This window comes from Myotis myotis, unplaced genomic scaffold, assembly GCF_014108235.1.
Source record: "Myotis myotis isolate mMyoMyo1 unplaced genomic scaffold, mMyoMyo1.p scaffold_m19_p_6, whole genome shotgun sequence".
NCBI classification, from domain to species: domain Eukaryota; kingdom Metazoa; phylum Chordata; class Mammalia; order Chiroptera; family Vespertilionidae; genus Myotis; species Myotis myotis.
Window position 1 is genome coordinate 21,849,073 of NW_023416368.1, and position 24,324 is coordinate 21,873,396.

General features: G+C 46.7%; 1 protein-coding gene across 8 annotated transcripts in view; it reads right to left on the minus strand.

Annotated features, from left to right (window-relative positions):
• ABLIM3 (actin binding LIM protein family member 3) overlaps nucleotides 1-24,206 on the minus strand; it is a 106,114-nt gene extending 81,908 nt beyond the window's left edge. For 3 of the 8 annotated variants that reach the window (XM_036312570.1, XM_036312573.1, XM_036312572.1), the window contains exons 1-2: nucleotides 24,030-24,202; nucleotides 23,530-23,629 (exon numbers count right to left, since the gene is read on the minus strand). In XM_036312570.1, coding sequence (XP_036168463.1) covers nucleotides 23,530-23,542 — 13 coding nt within the window. In that variant the 5' untranslated portion in view covers nucleotides 23,543-23,629; nucleotides 24,030-24,202. Of the gene's footprint in view, nucleotides 1-23,529; nucleotides 23,630-24,029 lie in introns of all 8 variants that reach the window. The other 5 variants (XM_036312566.1, XM_036312568.1, XM_036312571.1 and 2 more) reach the window with 3 other exon arrangements.
• Between the last annotated feature and the right edge of the window lie 118 nt (nucleotides 24,207-24,324).

Here is a 24,324-nt window from a genome sequence, read left to right on the forward strand (position 1 = left end):
ATGCCCACTCATTTACGTGTTGTCTATGACTACTTTCATGCTAAAATAGCAGAGTTGAGTAGTTGACCTGCAAAGCCTCCATCTGGCCCTTTCCATAAACATTTTGCCAACCCCCATTCTTTAGAATATTTATAAATGTAAATATATAAATAAACTTGATGTTGAATGACTTTTTAAAAAAAATCCACCTCTCCACCCCTACACTGGAATTGAGGTTAGTGAGTGGGTAAAAACATGGGACAGAAATACCTCCATCAGGTGGGGTTAAAAGACTATTAGCTTGGTCAGTCATACTGACACCTTTGATTTCTAGTCTTCCAACACAGTGGAAGATTTGGGGCAGGTCACTTACCCATTTTGGGATGCTAAGGAGGATGGATTAGACAGGGAAAACTTTACCAGCTGTCCAGAGATTAAATGGGCTGCCTTTCTAGATTGCGAGCTTCTCACATGTGGGAAGTTGGTTGGGGCTGCATGATCACCAGGCTCAACAGACAGGAATCAGGTCTTTGGAAATCAGATGTATAACTGTACTAAATTAGGGAGCACAAACTCAGTGCTTAAGGGGGTAGGTAGGTCATGCTAATGAATGAGTGGGCTGGGGTAAGATGAAAGGAGTGAAAGATGTGGCCAAACAGGCATAGGTGGCCCCTACTTGGTTCATTGGTTTCCTGCCATCTGGGGACATGAGCTCAGTGAAAGCAGACATCTGGATTTTAAAGTAAAATCTCCCAGTTTTTATAGGATGGCTCGAATATTAAACAAATAAAAAGAACATTATGCGAGTCAAATAAAACACATTAATACATCATTTTGTCACCCAGACAACCAGGATAAGGTGAACTTTTGTGCCTTTTCTAGCTTAAATATGCCTTGATTCTAAAATAAAAGCAATCCCTTATGTTTATTGAGGGCTTTTGGATTTTCAGTGTCTTGACATCTTATCTCATGTTTTTGTATTTAATAGCAGACTGAGGACTAGAACAGGACTTCCTATGCCAAGTCTAGTGTTCATGTTATGGTTGCAGGATCCACCATACCAGAAAAAAAGATTTGAACTTAGCAGAGTGGACGGGATGCAATAAATGGAGATGGGCAGTGAAGGCAGAGAGTTCATCAGATTGAGTGAGTAGGAGGAGAGTCAGTAACAGGTGGTGGGTAGACATTACTGACTAGAGCAGCACACATAGAGAAGACAGTCCATCTGGGTCTCAAGAGGAGCTGCTCCACCCAGACTTTCCTTGACTTCAAAGGTCCAGAAGCCAATAGATTCTTGTTTAATTTGAGTAATTTGAACTGAGTTTTGGTCACTTGCAATTTAAGAGTTTCTACAAAGTCTTAAGGCGGGGATTAAAATGTTGTTCTATGGTAGTACAAACACAGCCAGAGACAATACTATCTAATAAAGAGAGAATATGCAAATGGACTGTCATGCTGTCACAAAGATGGCTGTGCCCACAGTGGAAGTGGGGTTTCTGTAAGGAACCTTAACGAGCAATTAGCAGGGACCTGAGGCTATGTGGTGTTGGGCCGGTACAGGGCACCTGAGGCTGCACCCCCTGCCCAGTGTGGCTTGACAGGGGACCTCAGGCCATGCCCCCCAACCTGCGGGGCTTGACGGGGGCCCTGAGGCTACACCCCCCTGCCTGGCGAGGCTTGACAAGGGTGGGGCCAGCTGGGTCTGGATCTCGCCCAATAGGGGTGGGGCTGGCTGGGTCTGGTTCTCGCACGATTTTGAGGTGCTGTGGGTGGGTGGGGACTTGACTCTGGGTCCTGCAGCGCGCCCCAGACTCTGACAGGGGGAAGATTTTCATATACATTTTACTAATTTTCTTTCATCTCTGACACTTCTATTATAGAGAAAGGGCAAATAGCAATATTAAAATATTTCCTCTAATTAATCCCTTTTTAATGTGCATGAATTTCGTGCACCAGGACACTAGTATGTAAATGAATGGGCATGATTGTGTTCCAATATAACTTTATTTACAAAGATAGGCAGTGGGCCAGAATTGGCCTTTGAGACCTAATTTGCCCACACATGCTATAGAATTTTTCACTGGGGAGCAGAAGAAGTATGTGTCTGTGCTGACTGTCCTGATGCCACCCAGCTTTCAAGGCCAGCTCAGGCGTCATGTGGCTGGGTTATTAGACTAGATATCCCTACCCACTATGACATTCAAGGATGCTTTGGCCTGATTTGTCTCAGGATACAGAGGCAGAATCTCAATCCTCCAATTCAAGCAATGTTTTGAGGGAAAGTATCCTCCAACAAAATGCCTCCAACCATAAATACCAGTTCTATAACTGAGCATATGTTGGTGGAAGCCTCAACTCATACTGAGCCAGTTAAAATGCAAGGAAGGACAGCTAGCATATCTTTCAAGTTAGAGTCCAGGCTGTTAATTACTTTTGCAAAAGCAATACATAAACATGCAGATGGCAACTGTAGTAAATATGATCATCTATATATAAACATCAAAATCCAACCCACTCCTCAAGGCCTATCTCGTATGAAACATACTTCTAGAAATATATCCAGGTCTCCCCCCTCACTCCCCTCCACATATGAGCTCTCTTTGTTTTTACAACGTCAGGATGCGTACTTCGTATGACTAAGCAGTGGCTCCCAAACTTGAGCATGCATCAGAATCCCAGGATATCAAAACACAGATTGCTAGGCTCCCCGCCTCCCCTTCCTGATTCAGTAGGTCAGAGTGGGGCTGAGTTTCCAGGTGATACTAATGCAGTTGGTCTGGATACCACATTTTGAAAGCCACACTGACCTGGAGCATAGTGTCATAATATCGTCACTTTTGTGCTTGCTTTATTTCCCTAGCAGATTGTAAATTACTTGAGGAGGGATGCTACTCATGTTTACATACCCTGGAGTATTCTTGTGGGCATTAAACAAACATTTAGACACACCCATGGGATGAAATGAGGAGTTTCATCAGGATAAGTTTTTGGTCAGGATAACTTGACAGCTGTTTCCTACAACAGGTATTGCTTGCACCCACAAGGAAGGCAAATGAAACAGACTTGTTCCCAAGAAGTAATCAGTACAGGAAATTTCTGTGGCGAAACCACACTGTAATAGAAATCACAACACAGTCAAGTTTCAAGTTCAACATCTGGTGGAAGACCAAAACCAAAGTGAAATTCATCAAATGGTTATGCAACCTTTCCTATACATAATGTGGTTACTAGGTGTATGTGTGGGGAGGGTGGGGGTGGACAGTAACAAATTGTGGTTGGAGCATTGTCCCATACACCAAAAGGTTGTGGGCATGTGCCTAGGCTGCAGGTTTGTTCCTTGAACGGGGCGCATATGGGAGGCAACCAATCAGTGTTTCTCTCTCTCTCTCTCTCTCTCTCTCTCTCTCTCTCTCTCTCTCTCTCAAATAAAAGCATATCTTCAGGAAAGGATTAAAAAAAATAAAAGAAAAAAAATGCTGAAGGTTATCTAAATACCCTTTATAGCAGTGGTTCTCAACCTTCCTAATGCCGCGACCCTTTAATACAGTTCCTCATGTTGTGGTGACCCCCCAACCATAAAATTATTTTCGTTGCTACTTCATAACTGTAATTTTGCTACTGCTATGATTCGTAATGAAAATATCTGATATGCAGGATGTATTTAGGCGACCCCTGTGAAAGGGTCGTTCGACCCCCAAAGGGGTCGTGACCCACAGGTTGAGAACCTCTGCTTTATAGGGAATCCAAGAAAAAAAAGTATGTTGGGAATCAGAATGTGACTGTATTTGGAGACAGGGTTTTTAAAGAGATGACTAAGTTAAAATGAGGACGTTAAGGTGAGCTGCTGTCCAATAAGACGGCTGTCATTATAAGAAGAGGGGATCAGGACACAGACATGCACAGAAGGAAGGCCACGTGAAGACACAGAGAGAAGATGATCATCTACAAGCCAAGGAAAGAGGCCTCAGAAAAAACCAGCCCTGCTGACCCCTTGATCTCAGACTTTTAGCTTCGAGAACTATCATAAAATAAATTTCTGTTGTTTAGGCCATCCATGAATGGCATTTTGTTATGGCAGTCCTAGCAAACTAATATAGATGCCAGATCATTATTTTAAGTAGTACAAAGGGTATAAGAGCTGCAGGGAATCAAGACCATGCAATACCCCTCAAGCAGAAGATGTCCTGTACCACCTACCCCTTGTCTCAGTCTTATCATCTTATGCCTGGGGGATCCCAACAGGTCCTAACTGGCCTCCTTTTCCCTCTCATTCTCCACACAGTAGCCAGAGTGTTGCTTCCAAAATGCAAATCTGATGATGCAAATCCGATGATGCTTGATCCTGATCCCACCTCCTCCAGCGGCATTTAACACCATTCAGTGGTTTCACTTTGCTTTTGGGACAAAGCCAGACTCCTTGTCATGGTCTCTGAGGCCCTGACTGGCTTCTCCCTGCCAGCCCCACCCCCCAACTCATCTCAGACCCACCTCCCTACCAGCAGTAGATGACAGCCACACTGGCTTTCTTTCTTTTCCCCCAAACACATCGTGCTCCCTCTCAACACTGGGAGATTCCCTTTCACAACAGACATGCCAGAGGCCCTTCCACGTTCAGATGTGTTACCCGTCCTGAAAAATGCATGCTGAGGCTGACGGCTTTCGGCAGGAAGAATTCCCGACTGTTTAGGCCCCACTGCCTTCCTCACATTAGTCACTGGTAGAAACTGTCTAAGGAGCAGCTGAAAAGTGTCAGAGCCTTGACCGAGCTGTCTGCAGGATGTTCTTCCCAAAACTAGACCTGGCGGATCCTGGTGACAGGCACCATTCACCTGGGAATTGTAAAAGGAGCTGAAGGGTGAAATTCTGGGCCTGTCGGCCAAAACACGTCACCTGCTCTGATGGGCATGATGAAAGGATTCTTTCTTTTTGGTCTGGGTTGCTCACTGTCTTTCCAGACACAAAGAGAGGAGCAAAGCCTCTGTCCTATGCTCACTGTTCTGATAGCTTTTTATCACCATTTAATTACAGAGAGCACACTTTCTGAATGAGATACTGAAATGCATGGTTGGACGCATGACCTAACAATGGATCCTAGTACCTGAAATCAGGACAACTTAACCAAAGGATACTAGATTCATAATGAACCGACTCTTTCTACCTTGCCCCATTTACCTATAACCCAAATAAAGCTGGATTTGCCTTGTGCTCAATTTCTGTGTAGAATTATATTAAATTTTAATGTAGAAACATAGCTAGCAACCAAAAGTAGTAAACAACACACAATTCAAACATATGCTTCTCTCTCAAAGAATAGCCAAGAAAAGAAGGCATGTACTTAATAACTGGCAAAAACAGAGGCCAATTCAAAGGCTTTTTCATTCATTGCCTCATTTAATTGACATTAAACATCTGAGTCAGGCCAGAGGACATTCTTCCTGTTTTACAGATGAGAAAACTGAGGGTTAGGGAACTGAAGAGGTGCCCAGACTCCAACACACCCCTTCTCACACCTAGTTCAGGGAACTTTCTTTTCTACACTAACACACACCACTAGACTTCCTTGCCACCATTTTGCATCCTAAAATATTATTATTATTTCCTGGGACTAATGTCAGCAAAAAAATGATTATTGCTGATATGAGTTCACAATATCCCAAGAGATTCATTACCATTTGATTTTCAAGCCCCAGTTAAGAGCTCAGACAAGAGGGAGCAAACATCACTGAAGCATACAAGCATTTTCACTCTCACAGCCTCTCTAAACTAGATTAATGCTTCTAAAAAAAATCCTACCAGAATACCTCTCTCCTAGCCAAAGAGGCATTCTGTCCCCAGTCGACTCTGGGAACCCTGGTACAATAATTAACATGTGGGCCAGAGGCCCAAACTCATTGGCACAGGACAGATTCTCGGATGAGAAACAGTAGCCCCAAATCCTACTCACATAAAGGGCTTATTGCCATTATCTGCTGAAAGGAATACAGATTTCAAGGGAGACAGCAAGGTAGAGAGAAAGCATAATTTTGGCTTTGGAGGATGTAGGTGGGGGGAGGGGCACACATCTCCCCTGTTTCAAAGCCCCTTACATTTTCACCAGAGCATTCCCTAAGTTCATGCCCTCCGTGGACTTTGCTACTGCCAAAGAGCATTTCCCCATAGCACTGACGTCACGAAGCCAAAATAATCCAGGTCAGCCAACACATTCCAGTTCTAAAACAGGAGGTTTCAGAGTTCTTGCAGGCAGGATTAGCTGTGGGTGATGCCAGGTGCCCTGGGCTCAGGAGTGGCTGCTTGGCCTGGAGCTGACTCCATGGAGAGAAATGGCCTCAGTGGTTCAGATCCAGAACCCCTCCCCACCAAAAAGGTGGTTTGATTATTAGAGGGAGAGAGAGGGAGGGGATTAGGCCAAAAAGCTCCCCAAGATGGGTCAGAGGTCTGAAAAGTGCCGAACAAGATGATGGGTGTGGACACAGGCATTCATTCCACTTGCTCTTGGGCCCTGTGCTGGGCATGACGTGGAGGGCCCTAGAGGTGGAGGACAACTCCTGTGTGTTAGGTAATTAGATTGTTTGTGTTTCAGCTTCTTCTTGACCTAGAGCAGGGGTGGGCAACCCCTGGCACACGTGCCAAACATGGCACGCCAGTAACTTTTGCTGGCACGTGAAACCCTCTCTTATAATCTTACAATTACAGTTTTTTTCTTAATATCGCCTTTTGTATTCTTCAGATAAATTCAGTGTAGGTGCATCTTAGGTAAATAAATAATTTTACATAACATGTATACATTAAAAAATAAGTGTATTTTTCATCATCATATACTGTGTTTTTGTCGCTCAAATGAATTTTATTATTTCTTCAAGGTTCTTCACATACGTACCCTTAAGAGATATCAAGTAGGCGTAACATGTTCTCAAAAAATCAGGGTTGGCACGCAGAAGAATTTTGAGTCTGAGATTTTGCTGGTTTTGGCACGCACTCACAAAAAGTTTGCCCACCCCTGACCTAGAGAAAGATGCAGAACCCCCAGGCTACATCCCAACAGAGGGACCACAAAGCATAGCTACACATGGAAGGCATCCCAGCCTTCCTAAGGACAGGATATCCTAAAGCTGCCCTGAGTCCCTTGACACAGAAAGCTTTTCCTGAGTGAGCACGCTACAGTGACACCAGCATTATCTGGTGTTACTTTTCTAGCACCCAGCAAACCCCAGGGAAGACCTGGCTCCAAGCAGAAAGTGCCAAGTCAACACAAACAGATAAAGTCCATGTACTGAAGCTCATGTTCGTTGGCGCAGTTATCTATTCGGCAATGTTTACTGGCTGATTTCTATGTGCTAAGGACTGGGGGTACATTGGTAAGTAAAAAAAAACCCATTTTCCTCTCCTTTGGGAGTTTACAATCTTCAGGAAAGATACGTAGTAAGTAAATAAAAACATAAACAGATAATAAAACTGTGACAAGTAGAATGAAGGAACAGAATAAGGGGTGGGGACAGGCAATCTGAAAGTAAAACATTTCATCCGAAACTACAAAAAGGCAAGGAAGCCCGTCATGGAAGACCAGGGGCAAGAGCAGTATAGGTGGAGAAATAGCATGTGCCAGGGCCCTGAGGCTAGAAAGCCCATGGTGAGCTCAAGGAGGCTAGTGCAGCTGCAATATGAGGGCCAGGAGAAACCTGAACAAAATAAGTTGGAGAGGAGGCTCTTGAAATGTACAAAGCTCAAATGTTTACCAAGCACGTTCCCAGGTGTTGTTATAGTTGAAACAGCCCTTTGAGGTAAGCAAGGCTGACAGGATGCACCCATTGAATTGATAAGGATACTCGCAGATGTCACAGAGTTCGTAGGAGAGCTGAGATTGGAGTCAATCTTCCGTTTCTAAGCCTAGGAATCTTTTAAAGGGTCTCTCTCTCTCCCTCTTTCTAATGAGTAATGAAATACCCTATATAATAAAGAGCTAATATGCGAATGGTCATCATGCCCTGGCGTCCTCATGCCCTTGCGCCCTCGTGCTGGGGCCGAGAGACCTGAGGCCAGGCCGGGTGACCTGAGGCTGCGCCCCCCGCCTGGCGCCTGGCCGGGGGACCTGAAGCTACGCCTCCCACCCTTCGGGGCTTGACAGGGGTGGGGCCGGCCGGGTCTGGGTCTTGTGTGATTTCGAGATGCACATGGGTGGGCGGGGACTTAACTCTGGGTCCCGTGGCATGCCCCAGACTCTGACAGGAGGGAGAGTTTCATATACATTTTACTGATTTTCTTTAATCTCTGACACTTCTATTATAGAGAAAGGGCAAATTGCAATATTAAAATATTTCCTCTAATTAATTCCCTTCTAATGTGCACGAATTTTGTGCACCGGGCCACTAGTATAGATTATAATTACAATGAGTTTAGACAGATACATGAATCCATGTAAACAACATCTCAATAAAGATAGGATACATTTCCATCACTCCAGATAATTTGCTGCCACCTTTTGCAATCAGTCACTGCTCCCCACAACCAGAGGCAAACTCTGTTATGGTTTCCATCCACATAGATTGGTTTTGTCTGTTCTTGAACTTTGTATAATGGAATCATACAGTATGTGCTCTTGTTTGTCTGGCTTCTTTCACCTAGCATGCTTTTGAGATTCATTCATGCTGTGGCATGTACCAACAGTTGGTTTGCTTGTTTGCTCAGTAGTATTCCATTGTGTAAATGTACCACACTTTGTTTATCCATTTGTCTATAGATGAACATCTGGTTATTTCCAGCTTTGGGATGTTATGAATTATGCTGCCAGGAACATTCTTGCACCAATCTTTTTGCAAGATATACGTTTTCATCTCTCAAGTGTAAATACCTAGAAGAGTTGCTAGATCCTAGGTAGGTGATTGATGAGTTGTTAAGAAACTCACAGTTTTCCAAAGTTGTTGTACCATTTTACATTCCCACCACAATGTACGAGGAATTTTAGCCATTTTGGTGGGTGTAAAACGGTGGTTTTGATTTGCATTTCCCTCATGACAAATGACATTGAACACTTTTTGTGTGCTTATTGACCATTTGCATATGTTCTTTTGTGAAGTATCTGTTAGAAATTCTTGCCCATTTTTGCTGCTTTGAGTGTTCTAAGAAGTCATCACTTCTCTCAAGGTCATAAGACATTCTCCTGTATTTTCTTCTAGAACCTTTAGTTTATTAGGTCTATGATCTATCTAAAATTAATTTCTGTGTGTTGATTAGTGATGAATGGACTTGTCAAGTATGAGGACTCCTTTATTTTTATTTTAGATTTTACTTTTTATTGTGGCATAACTTGCATAGAGTCAGGTACACAAATCTTAAGGGTAAAGCTCAAATACTTTATATATGTAAACATTCATGTAGCCACATTCAGATCATTTGAAGACTCCTTTTTAATGTCGAGTATATTTGTTAACCTCTCTCTATCGGTATTGCATTTAAGTAATAGTTATGGTAGCTTCTTGCCATATTGATTTTTCTCAAACCCATGCATTTGACAGAATGTTATTCATTTGAAGCTTGGTGCACACATGGATTTGTAAGCTCCAGCAATAATCCTCTGGCTCCCCAGTGGTTTGTGGCTTGCAGTTGGGAGCAAATACACTATACTCTACAAGAGGAGTGCTAGGAAATGCACATGAATAAACCATGTTGACTTATAGCAAATGAGCGGAAGCCTAAGAATGTTTTAAACAAGGGCCAGGGACTTCAGAAGAGGGAATACAATCACTTCAGGGGTGGATATGAGAAAGCTGGAGTGGAAGAGTCTTTTAGCCTAAAGATAGCTAGGATTCTGATAGATGGGGATGGTTGTAGGAGGTAATTGCCAATGGCATGAACAGCTAAAAAATGCACCTTAGTTAGAATCCAGCTGAAACCAGTGTAAGCAAAAAGGGAATTTTTGTTGTTGTTGTTACAACCAGAAGGTCTGGGGTGGGGGTGGTAGGTAGCTTCTGGCTTCAAGTCTGTCTGGTCGCAGGGGCTTCACTATATGGTCAGAGAGCTGACATTCTCTATTCTCAGATAGCTTCTTCTCACATATTAGACAAGTGTGGCCACGTATCCCCCAACCCTCATCTCCTCAGCTCAGCAACCTCAATCGAATGAGTACTTCTTCTTCCCAGTATCTTCTTATCCAATTTCAGGAAATACTCTGGCAGGCTTCTCTTGGGTTAATGTTTACTGATGAACAAATCCTTGTGGCTAAGGGAGATAGGCAACTCTGGTTGGCTAGTCTAGGTCCTATGCCATCCCCGGGGGAGGTGCAGAACATCACAATGGACAGCCCATTAGTACTACAAGGAATCGAGAGGAGTTCTTGCAAAGAATCAGAAGGAGGGATGATAAAACATACTGGACAGACAACACAGCACTGTATTGCATTACATGGGAATGTGGGCCTCGAGTAGGAAATGTGAATAGGGAGCAACGCAGGAGGAGGCTTTGCTTTGGGCATTGAAGCACTAGCCTGGAATGTCTGTATTTGCCCAGTCGGGAGAGTCTCTGGCCTGAGGGTCATTCTCTGCAGCCCAGGAGCTGGCTACTGAACAGATTCCAGGGCAGCCTGCGCAGCTGGCATTTGGTTGGCCACTTGAGAAAAGTCATACAGCACCAGAGTGTGACTTACGGGGTGTGCCGAATATGAAGGCAGCAAACAGAAAAGAGACAGCTTTGTACAGTCCTTCCTGTGTCTGTACTTCCAGTGTATCTTCTCTATTATATTTGAGGCAAACTCCCCTTAGTTACAAAGATGAACTAAGTAAGGATTAGGCATTTCTGTGCCATCATTTTGCATTGGAATGTCAAAATTGGAAGATATCTTGGAGATCATTTAGTATAGGGGTCCACAACATGGACCAAATCACTCTTCTTCTTTCTTTTTGTAAGTAAATTCGGATTAGACCACAGCCCTGTCCATTTGAGGACACATCATCTGGGGCTGCTTTCATTGCTATGGAGACTGTATGGGCTACAAAGCTCAAAATATTTACTATCTGGCCCTTTACAGAAAAAGTGGTGTGTCAACCCTGGTCTAGTCTGATATGCTTCCTACTCAATTAAGAATGTCCTCTACAAAATTAATTTCACCCCTGATGCATGCCTATGATCAAACGAAACAATTCATGGAAAGTGTAGAATACAGTCTGATGTATAAGGAGTATTCCTTAAATGCTAGCTAAAAATAATCCTGGGCTATTAATACATAGTCCCCTCTCCAATGAAAGATCAAGAGGTGACTCTATCCTAACAGTACCAGGTGTTGATTAATTTGTACAACACACATGTATCATTACTTCACCACGATTAAACATTATTGTTTTCTATGTGCCAAGCATTGTGCTAAGCATTTTATGTCCAACCCCTCACTCAGTGCCCCCCAAATATTCCCATCCTGAGAGGAAACGGGAGGTTTGGGGATAAAGTGAGTCTCTGGAGGCTGCACAGCTAGTAAGTGGCTGAGCTGGAATTTGAACCCAGGCAGTCTGACTCCACAGCCCCAGTGCTTATCTAATACACTATCGAGGCATCTCGATTTGGTCGGTAACCTAGTTTTCGAAGTATCAGTTCTCACAGCCCCAGAAATCAGAATCAGATAACAGGTCCACCTGTGGGCATAAGGGTGGCAATGCCGACATGAATGCACAGCGGGCTATGGAACCACTGCCATCCTTCCGGCAGCCCACGCCTCCCCTCTCCCACTCATACGGGCACCACTGCACTTAGCCTGCCCTTCCCTGTCTCTGGGCTCTCTGATCCAGCAGGTATGTGTTGCCGGGGAGATGGTCCTAAATAATGCACAGCTCTGGTCGGGTCATTGCTCAGCTCAAAACCTCTCATGGCTCCCCATTGGCCATAGACTGTAACAAATACTCTCCAGCCTGGCATTTAAAACTCTCAACGATCTGATCCTCAGCAACTCCCCAGCCTTATTTCCTCACTTCCCACCTCCTCAGACGCTACAGAGTGTAGGCAAGCTGGACTTCCTGACATGTCCCCAAACACTCTGTATCTGTTTATTTCGCCCTCCACCCCACCCAAGAGCCCAGGATGCAGACGTTGTGCAATAGGGTTTGTGGAATGCGTGCCTGGGAGAAGAGTGAATAAGCCCATCTGGAATGCCCCTTCCTGCCCTTCTGCTCCGCTTAACAGAAGTTTATTCATTCCTCAAGGTCTTCTCCATGCAGTATTCCCAGGTTTTCCAAAGGCACTGGCCTGTCTTCCCCTCTTCACTTTTCCTGCTCAACACCCATGATGGCTCCCTCTGTCCCTCTGTGATGCTGGAGGGAGGCAGTCGGAGTTCATGCTCCCTGTCTTGTGCATCTCCTACTTCACAGTGCCTGGCACCTCGCCATGCACAGCAGCGCGGGGATTTGTGTCATTTCCCCAGTGAATGGGAGAGCAGGGCTGGGACATCCAGCAGGAGACCCTAAGAGCAAGCAGCCCATGACCTTCATCAGAGTAAAATGGGGAGAGACAGTGAAAAGGAGGAAGAAGGAAGGGGTGAAGGGAGGCCTCAGAGCAGGATCGACATGATTGCAAACACCTGCCCCACCACCACTTCCTAGCTCGTGTGAACATGGCCAGGTGACTTTGCCTTTGAAGCTCATTTCCCTTTTATGCAAAATGGAATATAATGTTCCTCCTTAAATTCATCTATTCATATATTTATGAGGCTTTGTTACCTATTAAATGTGAGATTTGGGATTAATGACTTCTCTGAGCCTCAGTTTCCTCCCTTTGTAAAAATGAGGATATTAGTGTCTACCTCCTAGGACTTTGTGAGGGTCAAGTGAGTTTATGTCTGCGAAAAGCGTAGCGCAGTGCCAGGTACACAGTAAATGTTCAACAAATGTAAACTGTTATTAGCAATCATCACTCTGTGTGAAGCACGGGAATGCGTTTGGAGGACTCAGCGGTAAACAAAAAAGACAGGTCTGTCACAGAGCCGTCCCGTGGCTTATTGTCAGAAGAGGATAATAGACAGAAATGAAGAAAACAAGCGATTGGGTACAACAGTTACCCGTGGTGGCAAGTTCTTTGAAGGATGGTGTGAACCAACATAACAGGGGGACCTTCCTTTGATGCAGAGTGCAGGCAACGCCCAGGTAGGATTGTTGCAAGGATTAAAATGTAATACATATACAACATTTACACTCAGGTAGGCTATAGTTGGAAAGAATGTCTCTTGATTAGGAGGAGGAAAAAAATTGATCTGAGGCTCAGGCATCTCAGATGTAGGTTGGGCTTCCCTTTGTTCCAAAAACGCTCCCTCTCACGTCCCTTCTCCCTACATGTCATGGGCCCAGGCTCTTGTCTCTCTCCTTTGAAAGCGGGATTTATGGTCACTTGAGGTTCCTGTACCATATAATTCTGGCATGATAGGCAATTCTCCTTCCAGAACAACACACGCTGACTGAAAATATCTAATTTTATGGTTGCCTTATATCATCCCTGGACAGGTAGGGTCCAGATCTCTGGGCTGTTTCCCGGGATTTCACAAAGCAGGGACAGACCTCCAGCTGCCCCACTCCTGCACGCCGAGAGCAGCCTGTTGTGGGAAGATTTGACACTTGGTGGAGGGTACTTCAGGTGCTTAAAATAGATCAATTGTGCCATTTGACTATTGCAATGCAGTTGTTTCATTGGCCTTGATGGTGCTGCTGAGGGCAAGAGATGACAGCCCATGGAGAAAGACCTGTGCTTTGGACAAAATTAAGCAGATGCCAGGAAGAAGCTTTGGAAATGATACAGGCAGTAGAGCGTGGAATTCTGCCAGGAGAGGGGGTGGGGCTGTTGCAGGAGAACATAGCAGCAACCACAGCACTGGGAGCAACAGGGCGGCAAAGTGGAGCCTGTCTGGACCCTCTTGTCTGCTTGGTGACACACTTAGGAAAGAGGCTAGAGACTTCTGTGTTCCAGGAGTCAATCCAATAGCGTTGTGTGAAATTGCCAAGGGACCACCCATACTCTGAGGCGAACGCAAAACCAAGGTGAGGGGCTGGCTCTGACATCTGCCTACTGCCCCTTCAGTGCCCTGTCCCTGGCATGTTCGAGTCCTTCCACTGTTCTGGCGGCTCTTTCCCATCCATGCTACCCGTGATCCCTGTCCCCCCTTGAACACAAGGTTCAGACACTGTCTAATCAGGGTTCTGCGGAGCAGTGCTGCAACCTCTTCCTGCCCATGCAGCCGGGAATCACATTGTCCAGCAGCCCACATGGCTCCATTCCTTCCTGCCAAACTTGAGATCCACCCACCCCTCCCCCACCCAACTCTCACTCCAGTGGCTGTGCCTGTCGTCAACAACACTGGGAAGTCGTGGCAGCTGAGGAGGGGACGCCTTCAGGTCATTTTGGAGAGGTCTGAATGACCAGATGTGGACACAGACTGAACGTGGGAGAGTGAGAGAAAAGGGAATGCACAAGGCCTACTTTCTAATTACTAATTTAGGTGAGTGGGCGGATGGAGGTTCTAGCAATCAACTGGAACTAAGATGCTGAAGCAGTTTTTCCCCTTTATTCTCTTTAAAGAATAAGTTTATTAAACTGTAGGTTTATGTAAGTTTATTAAGATTTAGGCTGAAATACATTGGAATACCCAGGTGAGCAACTTAGCAGATAGTCAGGAGAATGAGTCTAGAGCTAGAGGGGTCTTCATTGTAAAGAAAAAGAGAGCAAGCTTTGCATGAATAAATTAATTCATCAACTATCTTTTGAGCACCGACTATGTGCCAGGCACGGTGCTTTGCTTTCTATGAATGATTTGCGACCCTGAAGAAAATCGGCCCTCAACTGAAGAAATGAGGTTGGCATTATCTACTTTCTCACCTTTCTTTCTCAAGCAGGAGAACTCCAATTTGACAGAGGAGAGGTTTTGAGTAGTCGTATGGGGGTCAATGTGTGGCCTTCCAGTAACCACGCCTTAGCTGGGTGGGTGTGTAAACTGCCCTTACTGTTACGGAGCTGCAGCTGTTGACTTGATGTCCTCAACTGCACCAGGCATGTCCCCTGTGCCAGAACAGCCGCGGGAACAGTTCAGCCTCCCAGGGCACCTTCCTTTGGGCTGGAAAAGGTGCCCAGAGCTGGAACCAATTATCCAGAATTTCCTTCCTTCGGTCTGTGCCTCAACCCCTACTCCTAGGTTCCCCTGGAAACAAAACTGACCTCTGGGAGATGGGGCGGGACGTTGTTTGCCCAACTGTATCCAACAGGATATGATATCTCCCTCCTGGGAATAGCTCAGCTGGGGAAATAAGGACATGCAGTAGGGTTTTGCTCACTTCAAGAGGACCTCAGTAGCATGGCAGTGTTAATCAACTGCTAACTCCAGACAGGACTTTCTTTCGTAATAATTAACAGATATGCTGCAGTTTCCACATCTCTGTGTGAAGACACACTTCTCCGTGTTTGATGTTACATGGATCATCTACTAGACAGGGTTTAACAATTCAGATGCTTACAGCAGCAAGGGAACATAAAAACACTCAGCTGCTCTTGTGCAAGTTAATAGGAAGTGGTGGCGATAGTGGCACACTGGAGGCCAGTACCCGCACCACTGAAAATAGCAATCCGACTGACTGACTGTTGTCACACAGGAAAATGGAGCCAGGGATACAAGACCTTCTAGCTGTTTCTTTCAGAGAAGCTGTAAATCCTAATTTTGATTTTCTGATTTCTCAGTGTTGGTAGATGATTCAAATTCATTGAAAACCTGGTGTAGGGCAATTACAACATGTCCTGTCATGCTGGTCACCAGCTGGCCCTGTTTGATCTGTGAAGGCAAGGGCCATGTCTGTTATGTTTACTGCTGTGTGCCCAGCATCAGGCCCAGTGCGAGGTTGGCCAGTAAGTATTTGTTGAGTGAACAGATGAGTAAACCAATTCTTATTCCCCGTATTGGACATTCCCAGAGACTAGGCAGATTGAAAACCAGTACCATGACTGTTCATTCCGTTACACTCTGAGATGTGACAGTTGTGCATAATGACCTGAACGGAGGGTCAGGTAGGGAGTGTGTGTTTTCTGCAGAAAGACCAACTGGGGGCTACCAAGCCACTGGGGTCCTCCTACATGTGAACTCTCCCCTTCAGGTTCCCAGAGGTGGTGAAATTAGGGTTTAAACATCAAGAGTAGGCAGATAACCTTTGTGACACGTGTTTTAATAATAAACTATCACTAGGCCAGGGGAATAACCGATATTCAGGGGAAACCAATCCACAACAAAATCTTCTCCTGGGGGGTCATTTACTTAACAAATACTATGTTATGGCTAGAATTGTGTACCCCAAATTTATATTTTGGGGTCCTAGGAAATGTGACCTTATTTGGAAATAGGGTCTTTACAGAGGTAAGCAAGTTAAAACAAAGTGATTAGGGTGGGCCCTAATCCAATACCACTGGTATCCTTATCAAAAGGGGAAATATGGCCCTGGCCGGTTTGGCTCAGTGGATAGAGCGTCGGCCTGCAGACTGAAAGGTCCTAGGTTTGATCCCGGTCAAGGGCATGTACCTTGGTTGTGGGCACATCCCCAGTAGGGGGTGTGCAGGAGGCAGCTGATCAATGTTTCTCTCTCATTGATGTTTCTAACTCTCTATCCCTCTCCCTTCCTCTCTGTAAAAAAATCAATAAAATATATTTAAAAAAGGGGGGGAGGATATGGACACAGAAACACACATAATGGGAACATAATGTGAGGAGAGAAAGGAACAAGACCAAAGAAGGGGCCTGAGGACAGGAGGAAGCAGATGAAATGAGAAAGGATGGATCTTGGCCATTGTACATGGTATGCGTGATGTTTCAACCTCAAGGATGAGCCAGCCCTGGGTTTTGTGCCTAGGAAAGCCATACCTTTCAGGAGCTCTGGTAGTTCCGACTATGTGAGGAGCACAGCATTTATGGGATACAGAATTGACTTTGGTGCTCAGGGCCTCTGGCACTCTGGGGTCAACTGCATCTCCTGTAGACCAAGGAGAGAGGCCTGGAACAGAATTTTTCTCTTGGCCCTCAGAGGGGACCAACCCTGCTGAAACCTTGCTTTTGGACTTTTAGCTTCCAGAACTGTGAGATAATACATTTCTGTTTTTTAAGCTTCCCAGTTTGCAGTACTTTGTTATGGCAGCTCTAGCAAATTAATATACACTATTTTTATTTGTTTTATAGACACTTGTTCTATGCCCAGGCACTGTTTTAAGCAATTCACAACTATTAACTTATTCATTCTTTACAAAAACTCTATGAGAGAGGTACTGTTATTATATTCCCTGTGATTATCACTAGAGGTGAAGAGCTGAGGTACAGAGGGGGTAAGTGACTTGCCCAAGGTCACACAGCAAGTGTGAGGGCAGAACTGGAATTTGAATCCAGCTATTTAGTTCCATTCTGTGCCCTTAAGAGCTACAGGAGAACAATTTAATTGGCAAAGGTGCTTATATACTTCTGGCTGTTTTCTGTTCTTTTACAATGTTCTCTGGCTAATGTTGGGTATCAGCCAGTTGTTGACCATTCACCACGGCAGATGTTATCTCAGCAAGATAAAGCTTTTGCCAGATAGGAAAGCTGGAGTTCAGAATTGATATCACTTCCTTTATGCAATACAACTCCTCTTGAAATCACATTGTGATTTGCAGAGATGTGTTATAGTCATCATATTGTTCATGGTTTTTCAGTTCTTCCTTACATTATTCCTCTGACCCCCCTTAGCCTCAAGTAATCGTTCGTCAACTATGGTTTCATTTGGGAAGCACCGTTCTTGTGTTTTTTAAAGCTCTGTCCTTATAAAGTATACAGCCATCTCTATTTTATCTATTTTGCAAATATAGAATGTTTTTAGAGGGCATCCTATGTGCTTGTATTTGTAAAAGCACCTTTTCCCAAGGAATTCTTAGAGTTCCTGACATGGTCAGCGACATCAGCAGAGGAAAGTCATCATGCTCCCTGTGCTGCATGTCTTTAGTTCTGAACTCCCTGGCGCTCCAGATCCACTCTGCTCCCTTCTCACCCTGCAGTGTACCCTGGGAGGCTGACCATGATGTGCCTTCCTTGCTCTCTGGCTCTTGGTTGGATTGAGCCAATGGGGAGCACTGTAGGAGATCCGTGGGGTTGCCATGCAGGGGCTGGCTGCCTTTCGGGAGCCAGGGGCCACAGCTCCTGCCAGGCAGTCCTTACCCTATAGCATGCTGGGTCTCTGGGTTCCTTTATTTTTTATTTTTTGCCCATCAGGCCTGGGGACAGTTGGGATATGAGTGGTAATGAGCTGCTGTTACTATCCTCCTGGTACTGGACCATCCTCGCTTCTCCTCGTTTATTTCTCTTCTTAAACACTTGCAAAGACTCCTTCTATTTAGCACCCTTCAAATTGCCCATCTGTTCCCTGCCAGGACCCTAACAGATATACTCCTCTTCTCCTACTTCCTATTAACTCAATCAGGTGATTTTCTAAAGGATCTTTCCCCTTATTTCTATTCTTACAACCATCAAAATCCTGGCCCTCAGGCTTTTCCTGAACTAGTGTAATTATCTCTCACCCAGGATCCTAACTTCCTGCATTGCCCTTTTCAACCCAGGCCATATACAACAGCAGGTTAATAATCTCCCGAAAGCTGTGGCTTTCCTATGGACAGAACCTGGTGGTGGCTACAATACCCGCAGCAAAACAGGCTAATTTTCAACCAGAGGGGTTGGCTCTGATGATACCATCATTGCAGAACTTTGCTCTACTCAGCAGCCAACTCAATTTCAGGTTCAGTTCCTTCCCTGAGATTCAGTGCCAGCGAGTTTCTCATGTTATTTCACTTAATCCTCACAACAACCCCTGTACATTGGCATTACTGCTCACATTTTACATACGATAAAATTCAGGCTCAGAGACAAGATCTATCCTGCCCAAGATCACAGAGAGAGTACACCAAAGGTCTTGCATTTGAACTTGGGAATATATAATTCAGAGCTCAGGTTCTTACCACCCCAGGATGGTGTTGCTTATCCCATGACATCTTTGTGGGGGTTGTATGACCCCTCAATACTCTCTTCAACAAAACTTGTTGACATGCCAGTCCATGATAGAGACCCAGGAAGAGGTCAGAGGGCAGGAGGAAGGTGATGATGGCTCTAGGCACCCTTGTACACGGTATGCATGGTGCTTCAACCTCAAGGATGAGCTAGCGCTGGGTTTTGTACCAAGGAAAGCCATAGCTTTCAGGAGCTCTGCGAGTTCCGACCCAAGTAAAGAACAGCATTTTATGGGACACAGAAATGACTCTGGTGCTCAGGGGCTCTAGCATTCTGGGGTCAACGGTCTCCCTTCGCTTTGGACCTAGAGGCTTTGGAAATCCTGGGCCAATGTGGGAATGGGAGACACTGACAAGGGATAACCAAAAACTTATTGTTGCCTAAGAATATGCACTTCAGATGGTGGTGCCCACATGGCTGTAGGGCAGCGGTTCTCGCGACCCCTTTGGAGGTCGAACGACCCTTTCACAGGGGTCGCCTAAGACCATCCTGCATATCAGATATTTACATTACGATTCATAACAGTAGCAACATTACAGTTATGAAGTAGCAACGAAAATAATTTTATGGTTGGGTCACAACATGAGGAACTGTATTTAAAGGGCCAGAAAGTTGAGAACCATTGCTCTAGGGTTTTGTGAGAGCAAGGGATCTGGGGTCAGCTCCCTCCTTGCTGTGTGGTTCAGAAAAATGACCTGGATGGTGTGTGATGACAGACTCGAGGCTCTGAAGGAACAGGACCAAGGTGCATGGAGAGTGCACATTAGGGGGATGCTACCTGGGCTGGGGAGCTGGGAGGGCTCCCGCAGCTCTGGAGGGTGAGGAGACCAGCTGGGGTTAGGGGGGAGTGGACAGAGGAGCAGGCACTAGAGGGAACGGAAGAAGGTATATGGGATGGGAACATGGAGAGTGGTGCAGTGTGGATGAGACAGGCTGTGAGCAAGGCCAGGCCAGGCCACTTGGGACCTGCAGGTCTCACTGAGGGGTTTCCTCCCACATCTTAAGAGCAATGAGCAATGAGCATTTGTAAAAAAATAATTTTAGAGATGGAAGAGGAAGAGAGAGAGAAACATCGATGTGAGAGAGACACATTGATTAGTTGCCTCCAATTCGCGCCCTAAACCCAAAACCTAGTTATGTGCCCTAACCAGGAATCTAACCTGAGGCCTCTTGGTGCACAGATTGAAGCTCCAACCAACTGAGCCACACCAGCCAGGGCAGGATCCAAATTTTAAGCAGAGTGTGATGTAGAGGGTGGATGGGGAGAATGGAAGGGGCTGGAGTGGATGACGGGAAACCAGTTGGTGGGCTGGTCAGGAGACAAATGACAGGTCCTTGGAATTAAGGTGGGCACAGGCCAGGGCAAGGAAAGGCTGGTAGTAGACCCAGCAGAGGCCAACGTAGAGGCAATTGCTGTTTTCCCTTTCCTTCCGCTGAAGCTCTCTGAGGTGCTGTCTCAGTGTTAGCCCAGGGCTCCTGAGCCCTGCGTGTCCTGCTCATGCCTTTGGTGTCTTCTCCCTGCAGGGAGTTCTCCTTTCCCTCCCTATTGGCTCTGAGGGCCAAACCCCACCTGTTACATTCTGCAGGTCTGAACCACCACCCACCCCATCATCTCCAAAATTACCCCCTTCTCTCAAATTCCTGGTCTGAAGCTTAGCTGGATTTCAGAAGAAAGGAAAATGCACAAAAATGAAACAAGAACGCACACTAAGGTGTCGCTGAGTGAGCACTCCCCTGTTTTTGCCATCTAAGGCATGTGTTTCTTATTGATAAAAACAATATACATATGTTTGCAAAGCATTTTTTCTCATAATCCAGTGTAATCCTGAAAATCACACTTCTGGGACTCCTCTCAATTTATGACGACGGTGTAACGTCCGAGAGGTTGAGCGATCATATTGTCATAATGCTTGCTACTGTCATGAAGCCAACAGTGGCAACTGCCAAAACAGCCACCACAGCGACAACGACAGTCTGACCACCATCGCTGACATGATGCCAGCCATGCCCAAGGCACCACATTCTGAATTATACACAACACAGTCACGTGTATCTCCATTCCACACCGAGGGAGAGCCTGTCATTCCCGTTTTGTGGATGGGACCACCATGCTGTGGACCACAGCTAATAAATGGAAAAGGAGAACTGGAACCCAGGACCACCTGATTCCAGGGACCAAGCTCTGTCAGCTCTCACACACTGTCCCGAGAGTGCAGCCCCTCCACCTCCCCAGATGAAGTGAATTAGGACTCAATAATAAGCTCATGCTTTGCCCCCCTTCAGTGGTGACCTTGAACCATGGATTAGGAACGGTATGCACTGTCAAACTATCATGCATCCAAGAACCGTTCATAATCCAACTATTAGTTCCATGACTTGAAGAAGATATTGCAAACCTTTAGAAGATTTCACCTATAAGACGGGGGTAATAATGCAGTTCCACAGGGTGGGTGTGAGAGTTTGGGGCGCTCATGCAGGTGAAATGCTTAGCACAGTGGCTGGGGGAGAGTGAGGACCCAGGAAACGGAAGGGAAAGAGAAGCTGAGTTTCCCTGAGGCTTCATTTCAGGCATGAGGATTAGGTTAAGAATGTCACATCGCAAAGGGGAGAGCATTTTTGCTTAGATCAGGCCGCCCCAGAGATGTCCTGTCAACACCCTGTTCCTATGTCCTCAGGACCCTGCCACTCCTTCACTCCAGAGAGGTCTGATTTCTGCTCTCTCCACCTGCAGGCTCAGGGCTGGGAGGAGCCTCCGTGATGATGGAGCCCAGCCCCTGAGCCCGGAGCCAGTCTCTCTACAGTGCTGCCCAGAGAGCACTTCCTCTTATGGGGACTTCAGGTCGCCCAAGTCACTCTGCTCTGTTTATTTCCCACTAATCTCCTGACTTAGAAAAAGTGTCTGGAATGACATTTCTGTCAGTCCTCATCTTCTGCAGTATTCAACTCTATGGTCATTCCTTCTTTTCTTTTTTTAAGTAAAATCTCTGTTTCATTCCTTCAAGAATACTCAGTGTTGCTAACAGGACAAGAATTCCTTACAATTCCAGAGAGAGAAAAGGGCAGGGTCAGTGGCTTATTTTACCTTATTTCTTAGCTCCTCGAAAAAAAGGTGAGCCATCTTTCTGTTCTGTCATTTAGTGAGAAAGGACTCTGATAGATACAGTTTTTGCTGGAGACAGTGAGAAGTGACAGGCTGTTCACATCTTTATTTGCCTGAAAGCACCAGATGCACACATGTGGCCCCTAAGTGACCGGGTCTACGGAATTCTGCCCTTTCCCCGAGCCTGGTGTGGAGCCAAAGCACCGTTCCAGGCTGGCAAAACCAGGAGGCACATTCTTTGGCTGAAAGAGGCAAAGCGAGTCCAGCCTCGCTCGCTCGCTTAGTGCAGCCATGTAATACACAATGGGAGGCAGCAGAGAGAAGTCATACAAATACATAGTAAAGAAATATTTCATTTCCATCACAGTGGTTTTCGCTCTTTTCCGTTCCTCCTTGCCAACAGCCTGGAAATGGAGGGAAGGTGAGGAAATAGTGGGTTTGGTCTGGACACAGTCTCAGAAGGTTCTGATTTCCCTGGTATTGTTGCTCAGCTCTAGCTTTTTTAGAAGAAACTTGTAGGTTCTTATATTTGAAGGGTCTCTAATTCAACCCCTCTCATTTTACAGACCATCTGGGATGCAGAAAGGAGACTGATGGGAAAGTCAGAGACCCAAGGAAGTGAATGTTCCTAGGGGTCCCCCGGTTCAATATCCCCACCTGCTGCTGGAATGACCCAGCAAGCTCAGCTGATGAGGGAGCAGGAGGGAGGACTTGACCCAGACCTCCCCTTCAGGGTGGTGCCACAGCGGGTGCCCACGGTCTGAGGGACTCCAGTGATAAGAAATGGACTGGGCCTCTTTGTATTTCTGGCTCCATTTCTCAACAACTGGGGCCCAGCCTCGTAGCAAAATGTCTGGCCCCGGCTCTGCAAAGCAGTTGTTGCCTCTGGCATGTTAGAGGCCTTGGCCAAAGGGCTTGTCTCTCTCTCCTTCTGGGCATGGCTAAGCAGCCTACAGCGATGTGGAGAAAGCAGCTCCTGGCCCATGGGGCTGCAGGCACTCGGGAGAGGGATCTATTACAATCCCCAGACCCACCCCCTGAGGGCCAGCCTCCCTGCTCCTCCCAGCTCCAGGACCAGCCGATCTCCGTGGCTTTCCAGCTGTGTGGAGAGAGGTCTCCTCGGAGCCCCCACAGTCAGACAATGGCCACACGACTGCTTCGGAGGCCTTCCCAGGCATTGCTAGAAGGAGACAGGCAGCCTTCCTTGCAGAGGCAAGTAGCTCTGCCAGCCGATAAAAATGAGCAAAATGATCATGGAAAGCCAGACCCCTGTTTCTCCGCGGGAGAGCACAGAGGGGACCATGAAGGAGGCTGGGGGCCATGTGTCCACCCAGATGCCAGCGTTCCTTCCTCCTTCCAGGCAGCCCTGGCGCAGGCTCCTGCACCTCCCGCCCCCACCCTGTTCCCATGGCGAAGGAGAGGAGGACCCACTTACTGCTCGTGTTCATGGTGATGCCTTTGCACTGGGTCTTTCATTCAATACGGAGGCCCTGGTTGCTTTTCAAATCTTCCGATCTTCCGGCCTCACTCATCACCTGGGGGGCGAAAAGGCAGTCCAGTGCCAGCTCTGTATCCTCAGGTGCCCTCTCTCCCTCTGCTGTCCCCTCTCAGTCTGGGCTGTAACCACTGGCCTTGAAGGCGAGTGGACTAAGAGGCGCAGGTGAGAGCAGGGAGGAAGAGGAGGCGGGCAGAACACCGGTGCCCGGGTCTTGGTGCGCGGGTCTTGCTGCCCTCGGACCCAAATCAGAGGCAGAAGCAGGGCTGGCGGCGCCTGACCGCACGCACCCCCAACTACTCCAGCCCAGCCGCTCGGGAGCCCAAAGGGGGTGTGGACCACAGGGAGGCAGGGCGGGGGCAGCGCGCGGGGAGCCGGCTCCTCGGGGCAGCGCAGTCCCCGCCCGGCTTCGGAGAGCAGTGACCCGCCCCCGGACCCACCTTTCGGCCAGCGTCGGGAGCCAGAGGCCCCTGCCCGGGCCCCTGCGACCGGTTCATGAATCCTGTTTCTCGTCTGGGGTCTCGAATTCCAAGGCGAGCAAAGCGAAATAGGAGAGCTCGACATCCATGATGCGGGCTCGCGGGGTGGCAGTGCAGGGGGCGCGGCCGCTCGCTGCTGCCACCTGCTGGACACGCCGACCGTATTCAGGCCCCGCCCCACCTGGGCTTCTCTCTGGGTCCTGGGGTGTAATGGGATGACTAAGGGGACCCTTGTGCCTTGGGGCCAGCAAGGGAG